The 27,073-nt window shown below is 37.5% G+C and overlaps 1 protein-coding gene across 3 annotated transcripts in view; it reads right to left on the bottom strand.

Annotated features, from left to right (window-relative positions):
* LOC143251067 (IQ motif and SEC7 domain-containing protein 1-like) overlaps nucleotides 1-24,781 on the bottom strand; it is a 67,126-nt gene extending 42,345 nt beyond the window's left edge. For 2 of the 3 annotated variants that reach the window (XM_076502422.1, XM_076502421.1), the window contains exon 1: nucleotides 1,425-1,625. In XM_076502422.1, the coding sequence (XP_076358537.1) occupies nucleotides 1,425-1,456 (32 nt within the window). In that variant the 5' untranslated portion in view covers nucleotides 1,457-1,625. Of the gene's footprint in view, nucleotides 1-1,424; nucleotides 1,626-23,266 lie in introns of those variants that run through there. The other variant, XM_076502420.1, reaches the window with a different exon arrangement.
* Nucleotides 24,782-27,073: the final 2,292 nt, after the last annotated feature.

Below are 27,073 nucleotides of genomic sequence, written 5' to 3' on the forward strand. Positions count from 1 at the left end.
AAAGTCTGTCGTGCCCCATCTAAAGTCTTCAAGTCTCTCGTGGTCCATCTGAATACTTTTTTCCTATAGTTTGCATATTATATTTACATTACTTCTCGAACTTCTGAAATGCACATCTACAGTTGGTTTCAGTATTCCAGTATAGTGTGTCAGGTGTTCATTCTTTTCTACCACAAACACTCACTAAATTAGCAATAATGAGTAAACACGAATAGCTGACGCCTCTAACATGAAATACGTAATACTATGTTAACTAGCATTTTGACCCCACCCATGCACTAGACAGAGTTCATGTCCGTTAATCCACCTTCTGAAACTCAAATCACATCAGATGACAAAAGTCGTTATTCATTCACAGTCGTTTCAGTGAACTTTATTCTGGCCAGTCCTAATCCTTGTGAAGAGATAGCTCTGTAAAACCATGGCAACGTCTCAGTGACTTGATGGTACTGTGATCTGAGTAGAAAGTAGCGAAGTCGGAACCCAATACACGTTGCTGGTGATCAGTCGGCCAGACACAATACACGTTGCTGGTGATCAGTCGGCCAGACACAATACACGTTGCTGGTGATCAGTCGGCCAGACACAATACACGTTGCTGGTGATCAGTCGGCCAGACACAATACACGTTGCTGGTGATCAGCCGGCCAGACACAATACACGTTGCTGGTGATCAGTCGGCCAGACACAATACACGTTGCTGGTGATCAGTCGGCCAGACACAATACACGTTGCTGGTGATCAGTCGGCCAGACACAATACACGTTGCTGGTGATCAGTCGGCCAGACACAATACACGTTACTGGTGATCAGTTGGCCAGACACTTTATGAATCATCATGTCTTAAATCAACTTGTCCTCAATGAATACAATTGTTCACACGTATCGAGAAACAACTGAACTACACTATGATGTCTACTCTTATAGCACGAGTTGTTTTTACACAAAAATATACAACTACGTAACTGTACGTAGCCTACGTTATGCATGCGCATCCAAGGTATTAATGTTACAAGTAAACATTTTGTGTTATTTTCCCCCTCACGAAAACTTTTTGGGGCTGCTAACTCCTTAACTGTTTAAAAACACTTAAAGTTGTGTAGAAATTCTCATCTTCTGAAACGAAATCGAGTTTTCATGCGTACCACCTATTATTTAAAAAGGTTTTCGTTAAGAGGTCGTATTTAATGTTCACATTGAAATTAAGCTAAGTTGAATGGAACTTCAGAAGTTATGGCACGTGAAAGCATGTGGTAACTCTCTAAACCACGTCTGAATTATTTTCGTTTTGGGTACCTCGTGACTTTTATATCAATCATATAAATAGCAAACAACTATTCTGTCTTCCAAGAATAACATTTATTTTGGTGAAATCAAATGACTAATTTTTCTCAAAGCAATTAAACATAATATGTCAGACCCACCTGGAAACGAATCCGGATACACAGACGATCATAGTAGCGGAGAAAACGGAATTTTGATGTTTGAGCAAAGCAATTTTTAGTTTCGGATATCCTTTACACGATGGGTCCCGTTAACGGGCCCACTTTCTGATCAAGATTAGTTCATATGAATCAATGTAATTACATTTAAGTTTAGTATTACTTTAAACCATCTGGCCCGATTAAGAATTTATATGGAATCAGTTGATATAAAACAGTCATCTCATAAAACTCATCTCTACGAGTCTATAAAAAAGCGACCAATCACCATTAACATCGTAGTTTAGTTCAACCAATAAAATGCAAGGTAAAATAACTAGACACTTTCGATATGGTTGAATGAGCTTTCATTCTTCATTATCATGACAGTATTACATAAAAGATTACACGATGTTCAAACGAAAAAAAACAATGTCTTCGAATTCTAATTCACTTACAATAAAAACAAAGAAAACAAACCGAATAGTCTTTAGCGTTTGACAGCGATAATCATTTGACTTATACAAACATAATTAATACTACTTTAAACAAAAAACGACTTACACAATTCACAAGGAAATGTCATTTGGCCAAGGCTGATCAAGTTCCAAATTAACACGACAGATGGCAGTTCAGAAGTAACTACTCGTACATATAAAATTAAAAGAAATTGACCTGGATATATCATCTTAAACTCGTTGTTACATGATATACGCGATTGCATATGTTTGTCGTATTAATTCATTCTGAAATACGGGTGACGTAGTTTTAACACTATGTGTTAATGATGACAAATTATTACTAACGGTCTTGATAGATGGAAATAAGTTAAGTGGTATATCTAAGTTAAGGCGTCCTCTATTGGCAGAATCGTCCCTGAAACAAAAATCAAATCACGATAATCATTCCCGAGTCCCAGAGTAATAGATACTGCGTCCAATACGATAATAAACAATTATTTGACGTAAGTCCACGTGTAAGAGTCCGTTTATAATTGGTGAACTACTGGGCTGATTTTCACCAAATATAGCATACAACTTCAGGGACCTCTTATCTCCCCCATGTACTGAACGAGAACGTCAGTTAATAATAAGAAACAAGACAAACACAGTAAACAGTTAACATTAATTGGTGGATATTCCATAGGGTGGCGTATTTGGATTACACATGTCTCAAAGATCTATTAAACATAGATATGTAGCATACGAGATTTGTAGGCTCAACCACTTCAACCTCAAAATGTGACAAGGGTTGGGGTGAAAGGTAGTTAAATAAATTACGTTAACAGTGATCAAACGTGTAGAATTACGTAATAGTTATGCACACGTTCCTTTGGTTCGATTTGCCCCTAGATCTTTTATATATATCGCGAACTGTGGTGTCTGTTCAAGAGTTCATCTGTCTTCAGTTTGAAAAGCTGTGCACGCAGGCAAAACTCAACATTAACATTTTAAATGACAGTAGAACAGACATGAATAATGTTGATACCAAATTCTATTTCTCAAACAGGATATTCCACACTAAACTGTTAGGGATTAACCATACTATTATTAACGTTATAAAACGTGACGTAATTTAAATAATAAAGATGTAGATAGGTATATTATTGCTAAGTGAGTCGTAACACATGACTGAACTGTTCAACAATTACTTTTCACAGTAGGTAGTATAGGTAGTTCAGAACATTGACTGAAACAAACAATACAGCATTATTAACTTCCACGAAATAATTTAAATTGAGAGATAAACTTTTGCTGTCCCTGGGGAGGTACTTTTGCTTGTAAAGTATTTCTTAAGAAAATCCGCTCTTATAAATTTATTTATTATAGATTTATATTTACCTCAATAAAAGCATTAAAATAATAAACATAAGTGACGCACAATTCTAAAAGACAAGCAAGAGAACTTTGTTGTTACCACACACTAAACTAATCGTAAGTAAATACAAAGTACTTGTTATGGTAACTAGATTAGTGCCATTCCGCTGTTTATAAAGTAACTATTTTAAGACCTATTGTTTGTAAAGTGAATATCTATTACTGTTCGCTTCAAATAAGTTAAATTAGTTCACTGAACGGTTTGTTTGTTGATATATGTAAAAACGACTCGTTTGGGTTGAAAAAATATTTTTCTCTACAAGTGAGTTTTCTCGACATTACTAGTTCGTTTGTTGAACTTCGCGTAAAACTATTCAAGGGCTATTATGTGCTAGACGTCTCTAATTTTGAAGTTACAAACTAGAGAAGTCAGCCAGTAAACATACCTCACAGCAGCTGTTGGGCTACTTTTTCACGAACAAAAAGTGGGATTAAACGTCACATTATAGCGCTCACACAACTGGAAGTGCTAACTTATTTGTTCGGTCACGGGTTTCGATCTTGTGATCTGCATATTACGAGTCGAGCTCCTTAAGAAGCATGCAATGTAAGGCCTAGCCGAGCTTACCTTGAGGTGTTTATAGATTTACCGCCGAAAGTGTTACAGACGACAATGTTACCAAGCCATGCGTTCTGTTTATAATACATGTATATGACAATTTATAGGTATCCACTTTATTGTAAGGTTAACATAATCTAACACTAAGGTCGAAATATTATTTGGTTTCATTTACTTTTATTCGATTTCAGTTTCAATTCTCCTTCGATTTTAAATCTATTATACTTAAATAACCATTTTTCAAGTCTCGTCAAGAGTGTCAGTATAACCTCTAACTTATCTCTTCCAAATCGGGGAACCGAGCTCGTTCCTGGTGCTTTATCTCTTTCACATCGGGAAACCAAGCTCGTTCCTGGTGATTTATCTCTTCCAAATCGTGGAACCGAGCTCGTTCCTGGTGATTTATCTCTTTCAAATCGGGGAACCGAGCTCGTTCCTGGTGCTTTATCTCTTTCACATCGGGAAACCGAGCTCGTTCCTGGTGCTTTATCTCTTTCAAATCGGGGAACCGAGCTCGTTCCTGGTGCTTTATCTCTTTCAAATCGGGGAACCGAGCTCGTTCCTGGTGCTTTATCTCTTTCAAATCGGGGAACCGAGCTCGTTCCTGGTGCTTTATCTCTTCCAAATCGGGGAACCTAGCTCGTTCCTGGTGATTTATCTCTTCCAAATCGTGGAACCGAGCTCGTTCCTGGTGATTTATCTCTTTCACATCGGGAAACCAAGCTCGTTCCTGGTGATTTATCTCTTCCAAATCGTGGAACCGAGCTCGTTCCTGGTGATTTATCTCTTTCAAATCGGGGAACCGAGCTCGTTCCTGGTGATTTATCTCTTTCACATCGGGAAACCAAGCTCGTTCCTGGTGATTTATCTCTTCCAAATCGTGGAACCGAGCTCGTTCCTGGTGATTTATCTCTTTCAAATCGTGGAACCTAGCTCGTTCCTGCTGATTTATCTCTTTCACATCGGGAAACCGAGCTCGTTCCTGGTGCTTTATCTCTTTCAAATCGGGGAACCTAGCTCGTTCCTGGTGCTTTATCTCTTTCAAATCGGGGAACCGAGCTCGTTCCTGGTGCTTTATCTCTTTCAAATCGGGGAACCAAGCTCGTTCCTGGTGCTTTATCTCTTCCAAATCGGGGAAACTAGCTCGTTCCTGGTGATGTATCTCTTCCAAATCGGGGAACCTAGCTCGTTCCTGGTGATGTATCTCTTCCAAATCGGGGAACCTAGCTCGTTCCTGGTGCTTTATCTCTTTCAAATCGGGGAACCTAGCTCGTTCCTGGTGCTTTATCTCTTTCAAATCGGGGAACCGAGCTCGTTCCTGGTGCTTTATCTCTTTCAAATCGGGGAACCGAGCTCGTTCCTGGTGCTTTATCTCTTTCAAATCGGGGAACCGAGCTCGTTCCTGGTGCTTTATCTCTTTCAAATCGGGGAACCGAGCTCGTTCCTGGTGCTTTATCTCTTTCAAATCGGGGAACCGAGCTCGTTCCTGGTGCTTTATCTCTTTCAAATCGGGGAACCGAGCTCGTTCCTGGTGCTTTATCTCTTTCAAATCGGGGAACCGAGCTCGTTCCTGGTGCTTTATCTCTTTCAAATCGGGGAACCGAGCTCGTTCCTGGTGCTTTATCTCTTTCAAATCGGGGAACCGAGCTCGTTCCTGGTGCTTTATCTCTTTCAAATCGGGGAACCGAGCTCGTTCCTGGTGCTTTATCTCTTTCAAATCGGGGAACCGAGCTCGTTCCTGGTGCTTTATCTCTTTCAAATCGGGGAACCGAGCTCGTTCCTGGTGCTTTATCTCTTTCAAATCGGGGAACCGAGCTCGTTCCTGGTGCTTTATCTCTTCCAAATCGGGGAACCGAGCTCGTTCCTGGTGCTTTATCTCTTTCAAATCGGGGAACCGAGCTCGTTCCTGGTGCTTTATCTCTTTCAAATCGGGGAACCGAGCTCGTTCCTGGTGCTTTATCTCTTTCAAATCGGGGAACCGAGCTCGTTCCTGGTGCTTTATCTCTTTCAAATCGGGGAACCGAGCTCGTTCCTGCTGATTTATCTCTTCCAAATCGGGGAACCGAGCTCGTTCCTGGTGCTTTATCTCTTTCAAATCGGGGAACTGAGCTCGTTCCTGGTGCTTTATCTCTTCCAAATCGGGGAACCTAGCTCGTTCCTGGTGATGTATCTCTTCCAAATCGGGGAACCTAGCTCGTTCCTGGTGCTTTATCTCTTCGAAATCGGGGAACCAAGCTCGTTCCTGGTGATTTATCTCTTCCAAATCGGGGAACCTAGCTCGTTCCTGGTGATTTATCTCTTCCAAATCGGGGAACCTAGCTCGTTCCTGGTGCTTTATCTCTTTCAAATCGGGGAACCGAGCTCGTTCCTGGTGATTTATCTCTTCGAAATTGAGGAACCTAGCTCGTTCCTGGTGTTTTATTTCTTGTAAATCTCTGATGTATCCAATAGAATGGTCAGAGTCATAAGCATTACTGACATTTTCCTCTGTTAAACAGAACAAACGTTCCAATGTTCAACAACCTCGTAATCTTCATCAAAACTCCTGCTATCAGTATTAACCAAACGTTCATCCTTCATTCTAACATTTCCTCAACGTTAACGTACTTAAAAGAAAACATATTGTTAGTTCTAATATCATAATGCCGCTGTTTCTTATAAAGCCCCCTATGGACTTTCTATTTTTTAAATCAAATCACGTGGTTTCCCGTCCCAACTGTGAAGTCATATTCTTAATGTTTATTTCCCATTTCTTCCTACAAGAGTGCGACAACCTAGAAACTAAAAATAAAGGCAACTTTTTATTTTCAAAAGTTTCTCAGGGCTTTCTCATATCAACTTTGAACTCGTCCCAACTAACTGACAATAAACGTTGTCTTACGGCGTCAGCAGGAACTTCATTTCACTTTCTCCGTATATCAACACGCTGAAAATAAAACATCATACATAACCATGTAACGAATATTGATTGACTGATTGTTTGTTATCAAGCTACACAATAAGCTATCTGTGCTCTGCCTACTATGGATATTGAAACCCATATTTTAGCGTTGCAAGTCCAGCAGACTTGGGGGCGTCACCGACAACACTCTTTCTCGGGGTTGTTACCCAACTTTTAAACAACAAACACGGGAACAATAATTTTAAAATGGCTTCTCTCTACGGTTGGCTGTTTGAGTATTTGATATGGAAAACCGTTCTGATATACTTCAAGAAATTCTCATCTTCCCTACGTAATTAAATAAAATCTCAGTAAATCTGTTTAAAATCAAGGTTTCCCATAATTTATCAATCAGTATTTTGTTTAGTAAGAAACCTCGTCTCATTATACACGTTCTTATGCGCGCCATTTGTCTGACAAGGTGAGATATAAAAAAAAACTCTTATGATAGATTTTCTACCCTTAAGACACCTTATTGTAATCTCTTGTTTTGTTTCTGAATTTCGCGAAAAGCTACACGAGGGCTGTCTGCGCTAGCCGTCTCTAATTTAGCAGTGTAAGACTAGAGGGAAGGCAGCTAGTCATCATCACCAACCGCCAACTCTTGAGCTAATATTTTACCAACGAATAGTGGGGATTGACCGTTACATTATAACGCCCCCAAGGCTGAAAGGGCGAGCATGTTTGGTGTGACGGGGATTCGAACCTGTGACTATCAAAGTCAAGTGCGGGGTGTAATCTGTCGACTACCATTTTTTATGTCTCCAGTCCAACACGATGCAGTCAATTTTTTATATAAGCTAACTCCAGCCTTCCATTAAAATGTCTATCACTGTTTAATATACTATCATCAGTGTATGTTTCTCCTAGCAAAGGTACATCGGGTTATCTGCTGTGTCCACCGAGGAAGATCTAACCACTGAATTTAACGTTACAAATCAGAAGACTTACCGCTGTTCCCAGCGAGGTACTGTATCATAAGTTAGAGTATATTTACTCGTAAGTTATTATGTAATTTAATAGCTATCAAAAGTTATCCTTTAATATTCCACATTTCTAAGGGAATTTCATAATATTATCATGGTAGGAAAATATAGGTTTATATCGTGAGTAGTTTCAGTAGTCTTAAAAAAATTAAAATGTCTCTAACTTCAGTCTTTTAAATTTAATATGTAGAGACCCCCGAAGACGTTTAAAATAACTAGTGGCCTCGCCAATAGTACATCTAACTGAAGCAAACATTCAAAATAAAGAGGGCGTGACCTTCACTTCCACTATAGTTTACAAACACTGTATCTATTTATACTATAAGGTCGTGTCGACTAGCTCAAGGCACGAGAGAGCAAATAACTATGCAGAGGTCAGAAAATATACAAGGACAACACTAAGGTCGTTTTCACTAGAAGACCACGAAACTAAAACATGCGAACAGCCACCACAAGTTTCCGGTCACGCTACCACAGAAAATAATAACTAACAACAAACATACTCTCAGGGATTTTTCAGTTAAAATCTACAAATTAGGCCGGATAACTGGTAAGTCGTCACAGAAAGAAAAATTAAACAAATGCGCCATTAATTAATTAATTTATTTACTGTCTTTCTCTAACACTACTTTTTTTTTTAAAGAATTACTGGTAGTTTAAAATAATGATTTGAGTAAGACAGTGAATCCGAGAGTCTATGGATCGTGTCTCTGCCGAATAATTATGTTTACTACTTTAGAGATGTGAGTAAATATAGGAATAACAGTCAAATCTCACTTCCTATTACATGCGAGTAGTCCAAGAGGCGAGTATTGTTTATTAGCTGCCTAACCTGTTAATTCAAAACCACAAACAGTTAACTCAGACTCCTGGTGTTACTTTGCGCGAATATCCAACACAAACAAACAACAATCTATAAACTAAATTGTTTTGGAATACTCGCCGTTAGATTTTGTGCAGCCCCCCAGTGGCTCAGCGGTATGTCTGCCGACTTAAAATACTGGAATCCGGGTTTCGATACCCGTGATGGGCAGAGCACAGATAGCCCACTGTGTAAGCCTTGTGCTTAATTCAAAACAAACAAACATATTTTGTGCAATTTGAAGTTTAAGAAATCGGTTAACTTGGATGTTTTGGAGTTTAGAGCACGTTGGTTTGGTTACCAGAAGATACCTTTTGCACAAAATGGAGCCCTATCATAAACTTAACAGTGAAATTTACCGTCATTTTGTGAGCCCTATCATAAACTGAATAGTGAAATTTACCGTCATTTTGTGAGCCCTATCACAAACTGAATAGTGAAATTTACCGTCATAAATATCAAACACCCACAGCTGAAAGTGCGTCTGATTTTACCACGACTCAAACCCGAAATCTCACCTTCGACATGTTAGCTGTTAAGAACACCTTGGTATCATATACATAACAACTGGTGTTTGTACGTTGGTTTATAGACGAGAAAAAAAGATTAATCATGCATACAGAAATAACTAGAAGTCCAAAACAGCATACCTTAGCATATGAATATATCACTGAAGAAATATACTGTTCATGATACTACATGAACACACATGCTCAAAATATTGTTCATAACCACACACAGTCGAAATACAATTCTCATGATCCAACCACTAAATACGTTACATTTTAAACTATAATTTCTGCTGGAAACACACCAACCATTTCGATGAACTGGTCAACTGTGTCATCACAATCATACATGAAAATGATGGTCTGAAAACATACCACAACTTTACTACACAATTATGAGGCAAAGCATTCGTTCACGCAGTGGCAGTTATGATACAGAATCGAAATTAGCAACATTAAACCATAGTTGTCCTGTTATCCGTTACTTAGAAACTTAGTACTGTTTAAATAGTGCTCAGAAAGTTTACCAATCGGCCCATCCTTCAGCGCTTACTAGTTGTTAGATACCACATTAATAACTACAACTTATGAACTGAGAATAAAAATGTCACAGCCAGTAATTTCGAACAATATTTTATTTCTCTAAAAACGGTAATTTCTGATGAGTACACGTTAGTGACGAGATAGGTAGGTATTAACAGAAGATGTGAAAAAAAATATATTTCATTAACAGTTATACAGGAAAATACAAACGCTATTAGAAGAAATTTATTTGTATAGTTCACAAGGTATATGGGTTGGTCCACAATGTAAGCCACTGACTACATTGTCACAGCTGTGACCATTCAGTCTGCCTCTCTCTCTCTGCCTGTCTGTTTCTCTCTCTCTCTCTCTCTCTCTCTGCCTGTCTGTTTCTCTCTCTCTCTCTCTGCCTGTCTGTTTCTCTCTCTCTCTCTCTGCCTCTCTGTTTCTCTCTCTCTCTCTCTGCTCTGTCTCTCTCTCTCTCTCTCTCTCTCTCTCTCTCTCTCTCTCTCTGTCTGTCTGTCTGTCTCTCTCTCTCTCTGTCTCTCTCTCTCTGTCTCTCTCTCTCTCTCTGCCTGTCTGTTTCTCTCTCTCTGCCTGTCTGTTTCTCTCTCTCTCTCTCTCTGCCTGTCTGTTTCTCTCTCTCTCTGTCTGTGTGTGTGCGTGCGAGAGAAAGCGGATAAGGTAGAACAGGTAAGTGGTCCATGTGGTCTTCTACTCCGTTGACCCGCTTATGTGGGTCGATACGTCTTAGTACGAGCGAGCGCTGCGTTACATATTACTATAAACAAACATCTATATGACATATCGTGTGTGTTACACTGTAAATGGATAAACGTGTGCGTATAATTTCAAGTAATCAAAGTTTTGTTCTGGATGTCACTTGCACTATTTCAGTTTCATTCTACGAACAATAAAAAAACATTACTTTCACCATGAGAACCACTACGACATGCCAATCAAGTTTTAATTGAGTAAAAACTTGGTTCTCTAGATGTATCGAGCACTAGTTGACGTAAAAAGCTTTGTGAAATTTGTCTTTAATATTAGGGAACAAATAATAACCGACTAAACCACTTCACGAAACTCTAAGGGACACGATTTTTGAAAATATCCATACTAATTAAAGAATGGCATGACAGGTGGGGGTAAAACATATATATACAACCTTGTGCAAATTAATTGAAACAAATGGTCATTTTAGAATATTTTCAGCATGGCGGCCGGTGTAGGCTCGCTGGACCCGCTGATTTCCTTTAATAGTCATTTTCTCACACAGCTGTCATTAGCTGTGTTTTGCAGTACGGTCAATCTATTTTTGGGATATATGACGAAATGTTGAGGAATATTACGTCATTCGAAATTGCGTTAAAAGGGCAAAGAGACCAGTCAAAAACAACTTCCTATCAACTCAATGAAGAAAAAACGGTATCAATGGGGTCTGAAATACAAGAACTGGACGCAAGAACAATGGAGGAAGGTGTTATTCAGTGACGAGACTCATTTCTTCGTATAGGATCAAAGAAGTCTGCATGTTCGCAGATCTCCAGGTGAGAAACTTCGAGAATCTCACATCAATCAGTTCGTAAAACATCCCTTGGATGTTTTGGCACTTTTTCAGTTACTATGGCGTCGGAGGCTAACATATCGTAGAAGGTATGATGCAAGGACCACAGTACATCGAAGTTTTGCAGAGAAGAGTCGTTCCAGAATTGAAAAAGAGATTTCCAGATGGATCTGGCATTTTTCAGCAAGATCTGGCTTCGTGCCACACATCCAAACTTGTGAAGAATTTTATGACTATAAAGCGAATAAAGATGCTGGACTGGCCTGGAAACTCTCCGGACTTAAATCCTATTGAAACTCTTTGGGCGATTTGTAAAGAAAGACTTCGAGGAAAAGACTGTACTACGAAAGATAAGCTAATTGAGGTCATAATTGAGGTGTGGCACCGCAATCCAAAAATAAGTAAAGATTGCAGTCAACTCGTGGACTCGATGCCAAAGCGGATTAATGATCTTCTGAAAAATAAAGGCGGTCATATCATGTATTAATTTGTGAGTAATTTATGGATTCTAAAAAATAAAACGCAAAAAATTGAAAAAAATCGTAATTTTCCGTCTTGTTTCAATTAAGCTTATGATGAGGTCTTGCTTCTCCAGGACATATAAAGACGTAGGCAAGTTAAAAAAAAAAAAAAAAAGGAAAATGGCAGACTAGTTAGTTCAATACGTAACAAAAATCGCGAAACAGTAAGAACTACACACGGAAAGGTATTTTTTTTTAAATCTACAAATCACAATTAACATGTGTATGTGAAAACTAGATTTTTTGTTTGTTTTAGAATGTTGCAAAGAACTATGCAATTAGGGCTACCTGCACTCTGTCCAAAGCGAAGAATCGAGCTGCGAATTTTAGAATAAGAAGTGTAACTTACAGCTGACCTTCGAAGAATGTCATATAAGAATGATATTTGGTAAGAAAGCGGCTCGTAGACTTAAATGACCAAATAATGAGTCCCATAAAGTTCACATATCTATTCCTAATTTTTTTAAAATTCTGATTAAAAGGAATGACCATCAGCCAGTAGTGATTTGTTGTCAGAGTTTAAACTATATTTTCATACTGCATATATAATATCATGAACAGAGCTCTAAATTAGGTTTTAAAAAGCGCCATTTCTGGGTGAACACTTAGATTATCATTATTTTAAATTCTTGGAACAAATTGAATATCCCATCAAATACATATGTCCTGCCATCTAGTGTTACAATTGGACATAATGTTTGTTAACAAAGTTTAAGTTTTCAGACATTAAATTAAACTCTTACAATTATATTTTTCGTTATTGCTAGTTCACGTCAGGCAAAGTTCAGTCTTTCGGATGTGGCCAACTGTTTGAAAGTATCCAAGATTATGGTCACTCACAAGATTTTTATTTTTGTCTATATATTTATTTACTAGCTGGAGTACCCCTCCCTTGTACAGAAGTTATGAAAGTTCGTGATTTATGAAAGGTTATCTTATGACATGAAACATTTCTTCCATTACACAAAATTGTAAAACAAAAAACCCATAAAAACTACGAAGCACAATATTGGAAACAGCAAATTTGCATGTGTCTCTACATAAACAAAAATTTATGCTAAATTTTAAAGCCCATTAACAAAGAGAAGAAATAATGGTAGAAAAATGGTCAGAAAAAACGAAAACCTAATAGTTTGTATGTGTATATTGTTTGTGTGTGCATATATATATTATATATCCATGAACCAAATGAACCTTCATACCAAATTTGATGAAGATCCACCAACAGGGGGCGAAGTAGTGGTATAAAAAATGAAACGCTCATACAAACGACAAAAGTAAAATTTGTTTCTAACCTCGCATGGAACTAACAAACCTCTATAGTAATTTCGAAAAGACTTATCCACACCCTGCGATATTGTCACATGGACACACAGACAGTACTAATATATTTTTATAAGTATACATTGATGAGATAAGAAATTATTTATTCATAAATATTTTCAGAAAGCTACACTTTACTTTTCTTTGGTATGTGTTTTATGTAAGTAATATTTTCAACATTAATTTTGCTGGAAACCGAAATTGCCCTTATCAGTGTCATATCTAGGCCTACTCATTATAAACCCAAAAAATTTGTGCACACAATACCATAATACGGAATTTTTCATTTTACAAAACACTTATAGCTACAGAAATTCCAAAGCATAATATTTATATTATCGGAAAAGACATTTCCCAAACATCTGTCAAACTGATCCCCATTTTCCTTCCTCTTTATTTGCTGAATTTTGCCCAAAGCGCCACCTGCGATAGCTATCCCTAATTATGAAGTAATAGATTAGAGGGAAAGTTAGCGTGTCAACGTTACCCACCACTAACGCTTGTGCTACACTTTTAACTAATGAACAGTGAGATCGACTGACACGTTAAAATTCCCCAAGTTCCAAATGATGAGAATATGTGGCGACGAAATTCAAACCAGCAGATTGCAAGTCCAATGTCCTAACAGTTTTCCTCTTTAAAGGCTATATACGTTTTGGTGAAAACTACAGATAATAAAAAAATCTCTTAATTTTTGAAATATTTACGTAAATGTTTTAGTCATCTAAAACAAATGATCGTTACCACACACACACACACACATACACTAGGAACAAATGCAAAGTTTTTAATAATTTAAAACAGTGTCAATGTTCTGTTAACAGATGAAAAAAACGTAATCATTTTCACACCGAAGCATTTAAAAATCACAATTTTTCATTAGCATCAGTGACGAGGAACAGATCGCTTACTAGACTTTTCACAAACATAAGAACTCTAACCCTAAAACTGTTGATGGGAGACACAATCGACTTTTCAAATATTTTTCTGCAATATTTATGTTCTGTTGTTTGAGGATCCAATACTTTCTTGGTTACGAGGTCCTTTATATCATTTCGATCACACTTACAAAAACAGAAACGGTATCAGTAATATTACAAATAATTACTTTACATAATTAATATGTTTACCCATAAACTTTACATAAAAAAATGGTGGATTTCAAATATATATTTTTTAAAGTTTTGATTGCTTGCATGTATACCGAGTGTTGAGACAGACAGGAGTATGAATACAACACATGTCGATCCCATTATTAGTAAAAGTTCTTTAAAACAATCAGTAATTTCAGTGTTCAGGGGCCTGGCATGGCCTAGCGCGTTAAGGCGTGCACTTCGTAATCTGAGGGTCGCGGGTTCGCGCCCGAGTCGCGCCAAAACATGCTCGCCCTCCCAGCCGTGGGGGCGTTATAATGTGACGGTCAATCCCACTATTCGTTGGTAAAAGAGTAGCCCAAAAGTTGGCGGTTGGTGGTGATGACTAGCTGCTTTCCCTCTAGTCTTACACTACTAAATTAGGGACGGCTAGCACAGATAGCCCTCAAGTAGCTTTGTGCGAAATTCCAAAACAAACAAACAAACAGTGTTCAGAGGCACAGTTTTGACAGTCTAATATAGTCTTTCAATCGTTTATCCAATAGACCTTCAAGCATTTCTAACGACTGTAACGTTTGTCACGCGACCATTCACGTGACCAATAAGAATATCGTATGAACTAAAGTTTTGTAAATATGCCCAACTCCCCTACATTGAAAAAATATCCTATACTAAAAACCACAAAAACATTTAGATAAAGATATAGAAACTGTCAAACTTAAGACGACGCGAGTGGATGACTAGCATTACAAATTGAGGTGTTAAAATATGGATGGGAAATAAAAAGTGATAAACATGCGATTAGGAAGCATAATGAATTAGTTACACGATTTAAGATTCGTGGTTTGTAGGCTGTTGCCGCATAATCGTGTTCCGCATTTCGGAATTATTGATTTGTTAGAAGAATGATGTTCAAGTTACTGTGTTCGTTAGAAAAGAGTTGAAGGCTGGCCTTGTCGAACAAATGCCTTCTCTGAAATGTATCAGTTAAAAATTATGAGGGGTATATATTGATAGCTCTTGCTGTGGTTTTGTAGAAATTCCCCCCCCCCAAAAGAACAGCAATTATTTAGAAACTTTTAACATTCCTAAGCTAACAATGCTACAAACTAAATACAGCAGTCAAACTTTAAGTTCAGTAACTTAATCAAACGCAAGGAACTTAGTTTGCACAAAAACACTTGAGGATTACAACACAACTATTTTAATAAAAAATAAAAGTTACTCTGTAGTAACATAAGATAGAAGACTTGCTATGTTGAAATGTAACAAGGTGCCATAAAAAATTTGTAAATCACTTTACACAAATTATTACACCCCTATCTTTAAAATAAAAAGTTGTTTTACTAAAATAATAGCACTATTGATTTTTAATAGAAGTTACACGTTTTAATTGGAATAATAACACTTTATTTTTAATAGAAGTTACACGTTTTAAATGAAACAATAAATTTCTTTCAAACATAGAACATTCACGTGACCTTTGGATCACTCAACCAGGCAATACTTAAACGGTTAAATGTTTATCAACCATCAAAATAAATCTTGTGATTCAAGAATTGCTGATAATGGTGTTTTAATTTTGGTTTATTAACCTTTATCTTCGTGTTTCTTTAACCTGACATATATATATATATCACGTACAGAACTATTACTGATTCACAGCTTACTTATTAGGCCTACATCTGTTACTGGTTTCTAAAATAACTCCCCTTCGATAAAACCTTGGTGACGTCTTTGAACACTTTTGAGTAATTGTGATTCTACAATATAGTTGTAACAAACTGAACATGTTGTATCAACATCCAAACACTAGGTGGCAACAGGAATTGTTTAAAAATCTTCGCTATTCGCACTGGTTCTGAATGTGCGCGAGTTTTACACTTGTCTTGCGTACAAATGGGTTAGAGTTTGGTGGAAATGAACAGAAGCTGCTTTTCATGATTCGCTTTCAAGTTTCTTAACCCTTACCGAGATCTTTCAATGCTCACACCAAAGACTGGCATACGAACGGAACTGGGCCCACCAGAAGAGGTGGTCTTGGTTCGTGTTTTAAAATGAACAGAAGCTGCTTTTCATGATTCGCTTTCAAGTTTCTTAGCCCTTACCGAGATCTTTCAATGCTCACACCAAAGTTTATCATGCGAAACAAAGTCTGTTGTTTTTTTTTAAAACACGAACCAAGACCAACTCTTCTGGTGGACCCAGTTCTGTTCGTATGCCAATCGAACCTAGTTCACACTAAAAGATTGTTTGTTTGTTTGATTGGAATTGAGCACAAAGCTGGGACACCCTCTGAACAAATCGAACCTTGTTTTTTACACTGTTCTTGAAATGAAACGAACCGTAAGGAGTACAGAAAAGCCACTGTGTGGACAGGTCATAATTGCTAAAGCCTCGACCTCTTCAGTTCTTTTTAGTAAAGTTTATCTTTCTCTTTTGACCTTCTTTCAACGACCATCATATACGTTTGAATACAAAAAAATATATTAGGCTAAAGTTACACTTTACAGCTGTGGAGAGAATCTTGCCAAAATCTAGAGTTTTATCATGTAGTAGTGGATAGCTACGATGAAAAACAACAAACCTCTCGCTCCACAAGGTAAGGACGATGTTTTTGCCTTTTAATAATTACATTCACTTAACACATTTAAAACAAATATACGTATGTGAACAATAAGCTTACTTTGTCAGAACATTTTTAAACCAATGGAACGAGGATAACCTGCCACAGAACGACCGAAATTCGTCAGGTGTCCTTTTATCGTTCCTTCTCGTAGTGAGCTAAGATTGCGGACTTACAACGATAAAATTCGAGGTTCGATTTCCCACATTTGACACAGTGCAGATACTCCATCATGTAGATTTGTGATTATTACCAATAATGATGAGCACAGAAGAGACAGCCCATTTTGTAGCTTTCTGGTTATTACAGATAATGGTGGGCAAAATGCAAGTAGCCCATATTGGGTAGCTTTGTGGCTATTACAGATAATGGTGGGCATAGAGAGGAGAGTTCATTGTTTAGCTTTACACACACACAAACTCTTATTACTTCTGCGCTATCGGGCAATTTTCTTAGTAACAGTGAAGAAGAAATATAATTATATGAGCAGAAAACAGAATAAGAAATACATTACATCTACGAAACAGCGACGACCATTACTTAGTTGATTGTTACCTAGAACTAAAAGTGACTGACAAAACCAGAGCCATACCAGTCCGGCAACAGAAAACACGCCTTCAAACTACCCAAAGTGCACTGGCCTTAGGGGTTGTCTTGTATTCAATGATCAGTACTCTATTTGAGATAGGCCTTTACTGTCACTAACCACCTAAATATGAAACCTTACCTTAAAAGGTTATAAAATTCGTTAAGTTGCACTAAAATTTAATTATTTAATTTTTAATATCTCTTTCTTAGAACTTCTGTGACTTGGAACTTTCTGTAAATAAGTTAATATAAAAAAAACAGACTAAAAAAGAGGAAATTACATCCAAAACAGATTTTTCTCAGAAAGACCCTTCAAGTGAACTGGCACAATAAAAATATATATAAAAAAAGACTACTTGGGTTTAATGGCTGGTCGAACAAGATTTCTTCTTACTCTGGTTATCCAAACAATAACAGTTGATTAGTAAGACTTTATTGCCAATAACAACTGGAGAAATAAATCTGTACCTAATTAACAGAAAGGATGAAGTTATTGCATAATGTGATTGAAGTGAGAACAGAAACGTATGAATAAATGAAATGTTTTACACAACCATTCGAATATAAACTGTAACGTGATAAACGATACAAAGAAATCCGTTTTTCATTACTTAAAATCAGATCTTAACTCTTATGACAGAAGTCGCTTGCATTGATCTTTATGGGAAACATGCCATCTTATTATTCATAGGGATGACTCTCAAAATCTCTTCTTCTGTCTAAAAAAGGCCCTAGCATGGCCAGGTTTGTTAAGGCGTTCGACTCGTAATCTGAAAGTCGCGGGTTCGAATCCCTGTCGCATCGAATATGCCCGCCCTTTCAGCCGTGGGGGCGTTATAATGTCACGGTCAATCCCACTATTCGTTGGTAAAAAAAAGTAGCTCAAGAGTTGGCGGTGGGTAGTGGTGACTAGCTGCCTTCCCTCTAGTCTTACACTGCTAAATTAGGGACGGCTGGCGGAGATAGCCCTCGTGTGGAACTGCGCGAAATTCGAAAAACAAACAAACAATCTGGAAGATGTAGCTATTTACATACGTGATAGTTAACTGTTATATACACGTATCACTAATGGCTGAGAAGCCATTACTTTGATATTCTTGGCTGTCAAATGTGCACTGTATTCACCTACTATCCTGTTAAGTTACCTAGACACTGACGTTTCGTTACGTCTTCTGATGCAGAACAGTAAGCATAGTTAAGCTTGCACACACCTAGTTTTTTCCCGGAACTTTAATTATAAAACACATTATTATAGTGATAATATCTATCAAAACATGTTTATCTAATTTAATATATGCATCCTGGACTGTTGTTTTTGTTTGTTTGGTTTTCACCTGTTGCAAAATATGGCAGCAACTTCTACTTTGGTTTCTTTTGGAAAATCTAATTACAATTCAATGTGCCACTTAGTGTTCTCGGTTTGATGCATTTTAAGGTACGACGCATTTCACCATTAATGAAGCAATGAGAGACAGGTGGAATATAACTAAATTATTCAAGTTGATGCAACAATACATGTTATATCACACAAGTTTGAAAATCGAACACAGTTTTTATATGAAAATAGTTGTTAAAGCAACCAATATATGAAAAACTTAATGTATTATAGATATTACACGCAGGATTCCGTGTCAGTATAATATAGACGCGTAAAACAATTCATTAAACTAAACTGGAAAAGATAAGCGAATTTCATAGGTGTACAAGTTCTACTGTTTTTAAATGTCGATTTGTCTTTGTATACATATACACTGCTGGCCAAAATCGTAAGGCCAATGAACATAAAAAGAATATGCATTTTGCATCGCTAGACTCAAACACTTATTTGAGTAGAGCTTCGAAAGATGAAAATAAGAAAATGGAAAATAAAAACTTTTTTTAGCATTTAATGCGAAAAATGTGAACACTATGAAATTAGCCTAAATACTAGTTGGTCAAAAGTTCAAGACCATATTGAAACACGTAAAGAAATTTAGTCATTTGTGTTCAAGCATTAGCCTTGTCAACATCTCCTACTGACATCTCCTGTGTTACATTTGGTGAAAACATGGCAAAGGCTAAAAAGTTGACAGAGTTTGAACGTGGCAGAATTGTCGAGCTGCAATAGCGAGGTCTCTCTAAACGTGCTGGTAACATTGAGCGTAGTAAAACTGCTGTTGCAAATTTCTTAAAAGAAATTTCTTTTAACAAATTTCTTACGGAACGAGAATTTCAAGCGGTCGGCTCAAGAAAATTTGGCCGGCGTTGAGTAAGAGGATTCGACGGGTTGCCCGGCAAGACACCAGCCGATCGTCGAACCAGATTAAGGCCATTACGGATGCAGAATGTAGCTCAAGAACAATAAGACGGCATCTACGAGAGAAAGGCTTTAAAAACCGTAAACATCTTCAAAGGCCACGACTCCTTCCACACCACGAAACAGTTCAGTTAAACTTTGCTGAGAAGTACCAAACATGGGACGTAGAAAAGTGGACGAAGGTTTTGTTCTCTGATGAGAAAAAATTTAACCTGGATGGTCCTGGTGGCTTCCAGCGTTACTAGCACAATAAGGATATCCCACCAGAGACATTTTCTACACAACACAATGGAGGAGGTTCCATCATGATCTGGGGTGCTTTCTCCTTCCATGGAACAATGGAGCTTCAGGTTATACAGGGGCGTCAAACAGCAGCTGGCCACATTGGCATGTTAGAGAGAGCATCCTTATTGACTGAAGATCTTCGCTTCTGTGAAAATGATTGGATTTTTCAGCAGGACAATGCTGCAATCCACAATGCCCGCAGAACAAAGGACTTTTTAATGGCGAATAACGTGATTCTTTTGGACTATCTAGCGTGTTAGCCCAAAGTGAACTCCATTGAAAATGTTTGTGGGTGGACGGCAAGGGAAGTCTATAAAAATGGTCGTCAATTACAAACAGTGCATGGTCTTCGTGAAGCCATCTTCACCACTTGGAATAACATTCCAGCCAGCCTTCTGCAAACGCTTATATCAACCATAACAAAGCGAATGTTTGCAGTTATTCGCAATGACGGCCGTGCAACTCACTACTGAGACTTCTTGTTGGGCGTTTCCTCCCTATTTAAGACTTCTTTTTGGTATAATTTTCAACTTTTAACCAGCTAGTATTTAGGCTAATTTCATAGTGTTCACATTTTCCCTATTAAATACTGAAACAGTTTTTTCTTGTTTTCATCTTTCGAAGCTCTACTCAAATAAGTGGTTGAGTCTAACAACGCAAAATGCATATTTTTTTCTTTATGTTCATTGACCTTAAGATTTTGGCCACCAGTGTATGTACTACTCATAGCCATCACTGCTGTTTCTTTCCATGTAGAATATACACTACGTATAACCATCGGTATTTTTGTGTAGAATATACACTACGTATAACCATCGGTATTTTTGTGTAGAATATACACTACGTATAACCATCGGTATTTTTGTGTAGAATATATACTACGTATAACCATCGGTATTTTTGTGTAGAATATATACTACGTATAACCATCGGTATTTTTGTGTAGAATATATACTACGTATAACCATCGGTATTTTGTGTGGAATATATACTACGTAAAATCATCGGTATTTTTTGTAAAATTTTTGTGTAGAATATATACTACGTATAACCATCGGTATTTTTGTGTAGAATATATACTACGTAAAATCATCGGTATTTTTGTGTAGAATATATACTACGTAAAATCATCGGTATTTTTGTGTAGAATATACACTACGTATAACCATCATCGGTAGAATATATACTACGTAAAATCATCGGTATTTTTGTGTAGAATATATACTACGTATAACCATCGGTATTTTTGTGGAGAATATATACTACGTATAACCATCGGTATTTTTGTGTGGAATATATACTACGTATAACCATCGGTATTTTTGTGGAGAATATATACTACGTATAACCATCGGTATTTTTGTGTGGAATATACACTACGTATAACATAAATATATTACCCAACAAATCAATGCCCCACGTTTGATTGCAATAAATCTGTTTTCCTTTACCTTACATCAATAACAGATACAGTAAAAACCCGATTGCCCTGGTGAGTATACCTATCTGTAATGTTTAGTAGCCACTAGAAATTTACTAGGGCCCGGAACACTGGATATATTATTTCTCGAGCTCTATTTTCCTACAAACATGTCTGTCGATATTACGAAAGAAGCAAGTAGCTAAACGAGAAGATTATTACTACTACACTGGTAATAATCAAAGTAATCATGATATCTGTTACAACTTAAAAAAAAACGAAACGATGTAGTTGAAGAACCAGGAACTTGTGGAGTGAACAGAACAAGATATATCATGTTTAATTTGGATGATCAGTTTGTTTGTTTTTGAATTTCACGCAAAGCTACACGAAGGCTATTTGCGCTAGCTGTCCCTAATTTAGCAGTGTAAAACCAGAGGGAAGGCAGCTAGTCATCACCACCCACGGCCAACTCTTGGGTTACTCTTTCACCAACGAACAGTGGGATTAATCGTAACATTATAACTCCCTCTCCATGACTGAAAGGGGGAACATGTTTAATGTGAGGGAGTTCGAACCCCCAACCCTCGGATTACGATCCCTACCGTCCTACTCTGGCTACGGCTCTGGTTACACACATAAATGAGAGTTAAAAGAACCTTTTGATTGACTGCCTTTATTTTCTTGGTTACGGGTATACAATAAAGAAATATACTCAAACTACAAACAAAATATGTTTCTAACTCTTATTTGATCCCTCCCGATAAACCTTGCAAACAAACGTTTTTCCTTTGTACCACAGATCAACAGCAAACATTTAGCTATTTAGCTATATACTTCATAACTATTATGTACTTACCCGAAACCAAACACTGACCAAAAGCTCTTTAATAAAACTAGCCAACAATAAAACGCGAAAGGTTAAAAGAAATGCAATGAATAATTACAAACGATTCCCCGCGAAATTTCCCCGTTCACAGATATTTGATTCCGCGTTCCAGTAACCCGAAGGTTCACGAGTTTGCAGGTAGAATTATTACAAATGACACACGAGCAATTACAATTTACCAGGAAACTGCACTTGCCGATCTATAAGGTGAAATATACACTCTCACACGTTGAGTGCGTTTTATCATCGACTTTCGCGGCAAAAATCGTGACATTAAAACAAACTAACCGTGCTGTTGTTCTGTTGAAATGTTTAAAACGGTTCCAGAAAAGGAAAGAATAATCAAAATGCGTAACGAAAAATTACCCAAGCTGGGGTCACTTCCTATTTGGTTTTCTATCCATACACGTTTCTCTGTGCTAAGTGTCTATACGTGTTGAGGTACATTTTTCAATTATATACCATGTTGTTGTTGCTAGGCTGCACTTTGTGTCCATTTGCCTGTTGATGTGATACAGATCAGCGAATAATATCCCTTATTCCCACTTCTTTATATTAAAAGCGCAATCTCAGTTGCAGTTAAACTCAAGACTTGATGTACAAAATGGTCATTGTAAGTAACTAAGTAAAGTAAAAATAGATTAATGAAAAACTAAATAACATATGTAAAAATAAGTAGTAATCGACTGCTGTACACCAGTTGTCTTCGTGCAGTCTGCACACTAACAAACGTGCTATGACAGGACTCCTTAAGTTAAGGGAGGAGAGCCTGTGTTATAAACTCTTTTCACATATAACTATACTAAAAAAACAGCTGTAGTGTTGTTTGATTTCCTGACACATTTCAATTTATCATAACTACACATCCCAAACACTACAGATTACTTACTAATTGGATAAATTAAAATTTTTGTAATATGATTTACACCATTTACAAAAACCGCACGCATATTATGCATCGAAGAGTAAGATAAACTTACATTCTGTTACTGGAACTTAAGTCGTTTCGTCGAACTTGAAACTGTTTCAGATACTTGCGAGGTGGAGTGTGGTGTCCGTTTCGAATTCGATTTTTCCTGCACAAGGTAGCTCGCTCCAAAGAAACAGCCCGTGGTTTTTTGACCAGTTGCTTTTGAGATACGGCCACCATTTCTTCAGTCTTAAACCCTGGTGATTTGAATCTTGTCCTGGGGGTCCTTTCTCTAGACTGTCTCTCAAGAAACGAGGTTTGTTGAAAAGGACACGGTGTAAAGTGTGGAGTAGAACTAGACAATTCTTGGTTGCAGTCCCTCTCTTTAGGGTTTATTCTCATCTCTGTCGCCAAATGGTGGTTGAAATCCTTTGGACTATATTTCCTTAAGACTTCTACCTCATTGTCCTTCAACACACCCACCAAGTGATCTCGCCAAGTAGGACGACATGAATCATCAGATAACATTCTCTGATAACTCTTAACTGGATTTAAATTACTCTCTGTTTGTCCGCATGGGGATAGTTGATGTGATTTGTTGCACCATTCCTTTTCTGCTTTAACCTTATCTTGACCTTTACCCTCTGACAGGTTGCAACTGCACTGATCTCCATTACCACCATATACAACTTCCTCATAATCGGGCATTGGGCTAGCGGGTTGTTCGTTAGGCTTACGAACAAATTTCACTCCATCAATCTGGAATAATGATTTCTCTTCTGTGATTATGGATGGACCACAGTCTGAGCAAGAACAAAATGAAGTTATACCTTGTTCACTGATGGATATGAACGAAAATCTTTCCTCAACAAAATTAGCCACATCACATTTTTCACGAGATTTCACTGGATTTAGGGAAGGTTTCGTCTGAAGGACAGTATCAGCAGTCCCTAACTTTGGCGACGTCTGAGGTCTGAAAGCTTTACTTTTCCGGTAATCTCGGAACCAATCTACACTTTCAAGTGTACATAGATAGTTTTCCATCACAACAATCTCATTCGTGTTTATTTCAGCAGTTGTTTAAATTTAAAACTTCCGATTATATTTTAATTCTATTTCAGCAGAACAATTTCACGAAATTACTACTGGCACATAAAACATCGTTGGCTTGCTTTGCAAAAATTACTTTATTGAAAATCGACCTTTGTCATTGATTAAAACTAATAAATTATGTCAAAATATTGCGTTTATAGTCTACCACTGATTCGGAAAACACGTAACCGAAAAGACCACTGAAGTACACGCGTCACGTGAACCAAAAAGCTTTAAGTTATATGACAAACAGGTCATAACTCAGTGTAGGACCTAAGACGTCTTACTTCGGGCCTAATTCCTATACCTCGTAGCTTCCAAGTTGTTGTTCACTGACAAGCCATGGGCTCATATAAGTTCTCTACAAAACCAGTCACATACTCGACATGCGCCTTAATAAAACGCAGGTCCGGTGGCGCGTGCCTTTTGATTCTTTGAGAATCTGGTAAAAGAAAGAAAGAAACAACAGTTTCACGTCACCTAGTAACGTAGAACTACCTAAAACATTTTGACAACAGTATCTCTGGAGAATCTGGACAAAAAATAATCAGTTTTATGTATTTCTCTTTTAAAAACAAATTTTTGCTGTGAAAACTTTGACGATTTCCCCAAATCTCGATGTTTCAAACTGAAGTTCTGAATAACAAAACTCGAAGAAACTTCGTGAACTTTAACTCGGCTGAGCAGCCTTGTTGATGTCGCTCTCTGAGACTGGCGCCCCTTTATCAACGGTTGACCACTAGTGCTCGCGTAGAGCAAGAGTCATTAGGTTAACGCACAAGTAAGGATAGCACCTTCCCCTACACCATTTATAACAACTAATTCGTTTACTGTAAATATATACGAAACAGAGACGTAACCTACTTGACACCTTTCCCTACGATTAGTTCACGAACGCTCAGAATCAAAGCATCGCAGGATATCAGTTTTAAGTTTTCTCTAACTTTAACGCAGACCACGCGAACAGGATACTGACGAAACACTATCTTACAATCTGACTGTTACTTGGATATATCCATTAAAAGGAGAAACGTTTTTCGAAAGGCCAATACTTCCTCGTTTTACCCAACAACCTGACTGCTTTATAAACATTCCCGGCAATCTGTACTTTTGCTGCTGTTGTTTTTTTTTTTTAAAGCTCTATTTAGCCCAAGTAAGAAAGCATGAAGGATGACCCTCGAGTCAAACATCAAGTATAACGGCGATTCGGCGCGCGTGCACTTCCGCAGGTCAATTGTAGATACGTTTCAGTTCGATCGTCAAACGTTACGGTTAAGTGAAGAGGCGATTGATTACAAGGTGAACACCTTTCACGTTAAAACGGCTTCATTAAACAAACTTACAGCACACTTCTGTAAGAAATGAAATATTCCTTTCTAGCCGCAGTCGGTATAAACGTAACAATAATATTATAGATACATATGCTTTTGTCTATCTATTCAACATATGCAACTTTCATCTTCACATAAGATTTTATTCATTCCAATATTAAGACGCCAGCGCCAAGAAAAACTCAGCTATGACATGGACGTCTTTTTTTTTTTTTATTCCTGATTTGACAACCGACTGTTATGTTCTCTGCTGTAGATTATACATCATGGGTACAGTACATTAAATTAATGTTTTACAAACATGGCATGAACCTTTGTTTAGTTTTCTGTGTTCATTACATACTCTGCTAGTTACCACTGTTTCCAGACTTTCTGGTACCCGATTCAAAGTCTCTAATTTTTGTTAAAAATCAGTTAAAGTAATGTAGCTATAATGTTTATTAATAATTACTGTTGAGCCTTCGATTATGTGTTTTATACTTTCTGGCCAATTTGTTAGTGAAATATCCTGCTTTTTCGCAGTCGCGGGTTTTAAACCGTAAACGAACAACAAATGGAGACCAGCGTTGAACAGAAATGACCAGAGCGTAATTCGAACTAAACACCGATTCAGTGAAATGAACGAAACGGATAATAATGTTATTGAATATCGGTCGTGTAAAACAGGGTACACGAAAACTTGGTAATGTATTATAACTTAATCCACAAGATAAGACAGTAACAGGTAACAACTTACAGTTTGTAGTGACTGAAAGATACACGCATGCAGTGTTTTTATTACACCATTTACCCTTATACGTGTTGCATTTATGGTCTTCGCGGTTAGTCGATATTTGATTTCTAGCCACGTGTTGATCTGTATATAGAGGGGCCCATAATCTGTATCATTGGCTAAAGTACGTTAAGCAACACAGAAACCAGGTAGTTGCGTCAGTCAACCCGTAATCCGAGGGTCGCGGGTTAGAATCCCCGTCACACCAAACATGCTCGCTCTTTCAGCTGTGGGGGCGTTATAACTGTGATGGTCAATCCCACTATTATTTGGTAAAAAGAGTTGCCCAAGAGTTGGCGGTGGGTGGTGATGACTAGTTGCTTTCGCTCTAGTCTTATACTACTAAATTAGGGACGGCTAGAGCAGATAGCCTTCGTGTAGCTTTGCTCGAAATTCAAAACAAGCCAGACCGTAAATCGGGTGTCTCAGAAGTTATTGAATTCAATATCCGTCCTCGGATCAATCTACTTTGACCCGTAGACGTTGTCCTTAACACAAACCTGTTTAATGCTTTCACATTATGACACATGAACCAGGGAAAGCTTTCTTTTAGTTTGATAAAATGTAATAAAATACTACGTACAATTCCCCAAATCTTTAAACTGTTCGTATCACTTTTTGACAGAATAATTTTACTGCTAAACCATTTCCACAAGCTTCAAGACGTTGTATTATAAACTAC

The sequence above is a fragment of the Tachypleus tridentatus genome, chromosome 5 (assembly GCF_004210375.1).
Source record: "Tachypleus tridentatus isolate NWPU-2018 chromosome 5, ASM421037v1, whole genome shotgun sequence".
NCBI lineage: Eukaryota > Metazoa > Arthropoda > Merostomata > Xiphosura > Limulidae > Tachypleus > Tachypleus tridentatus.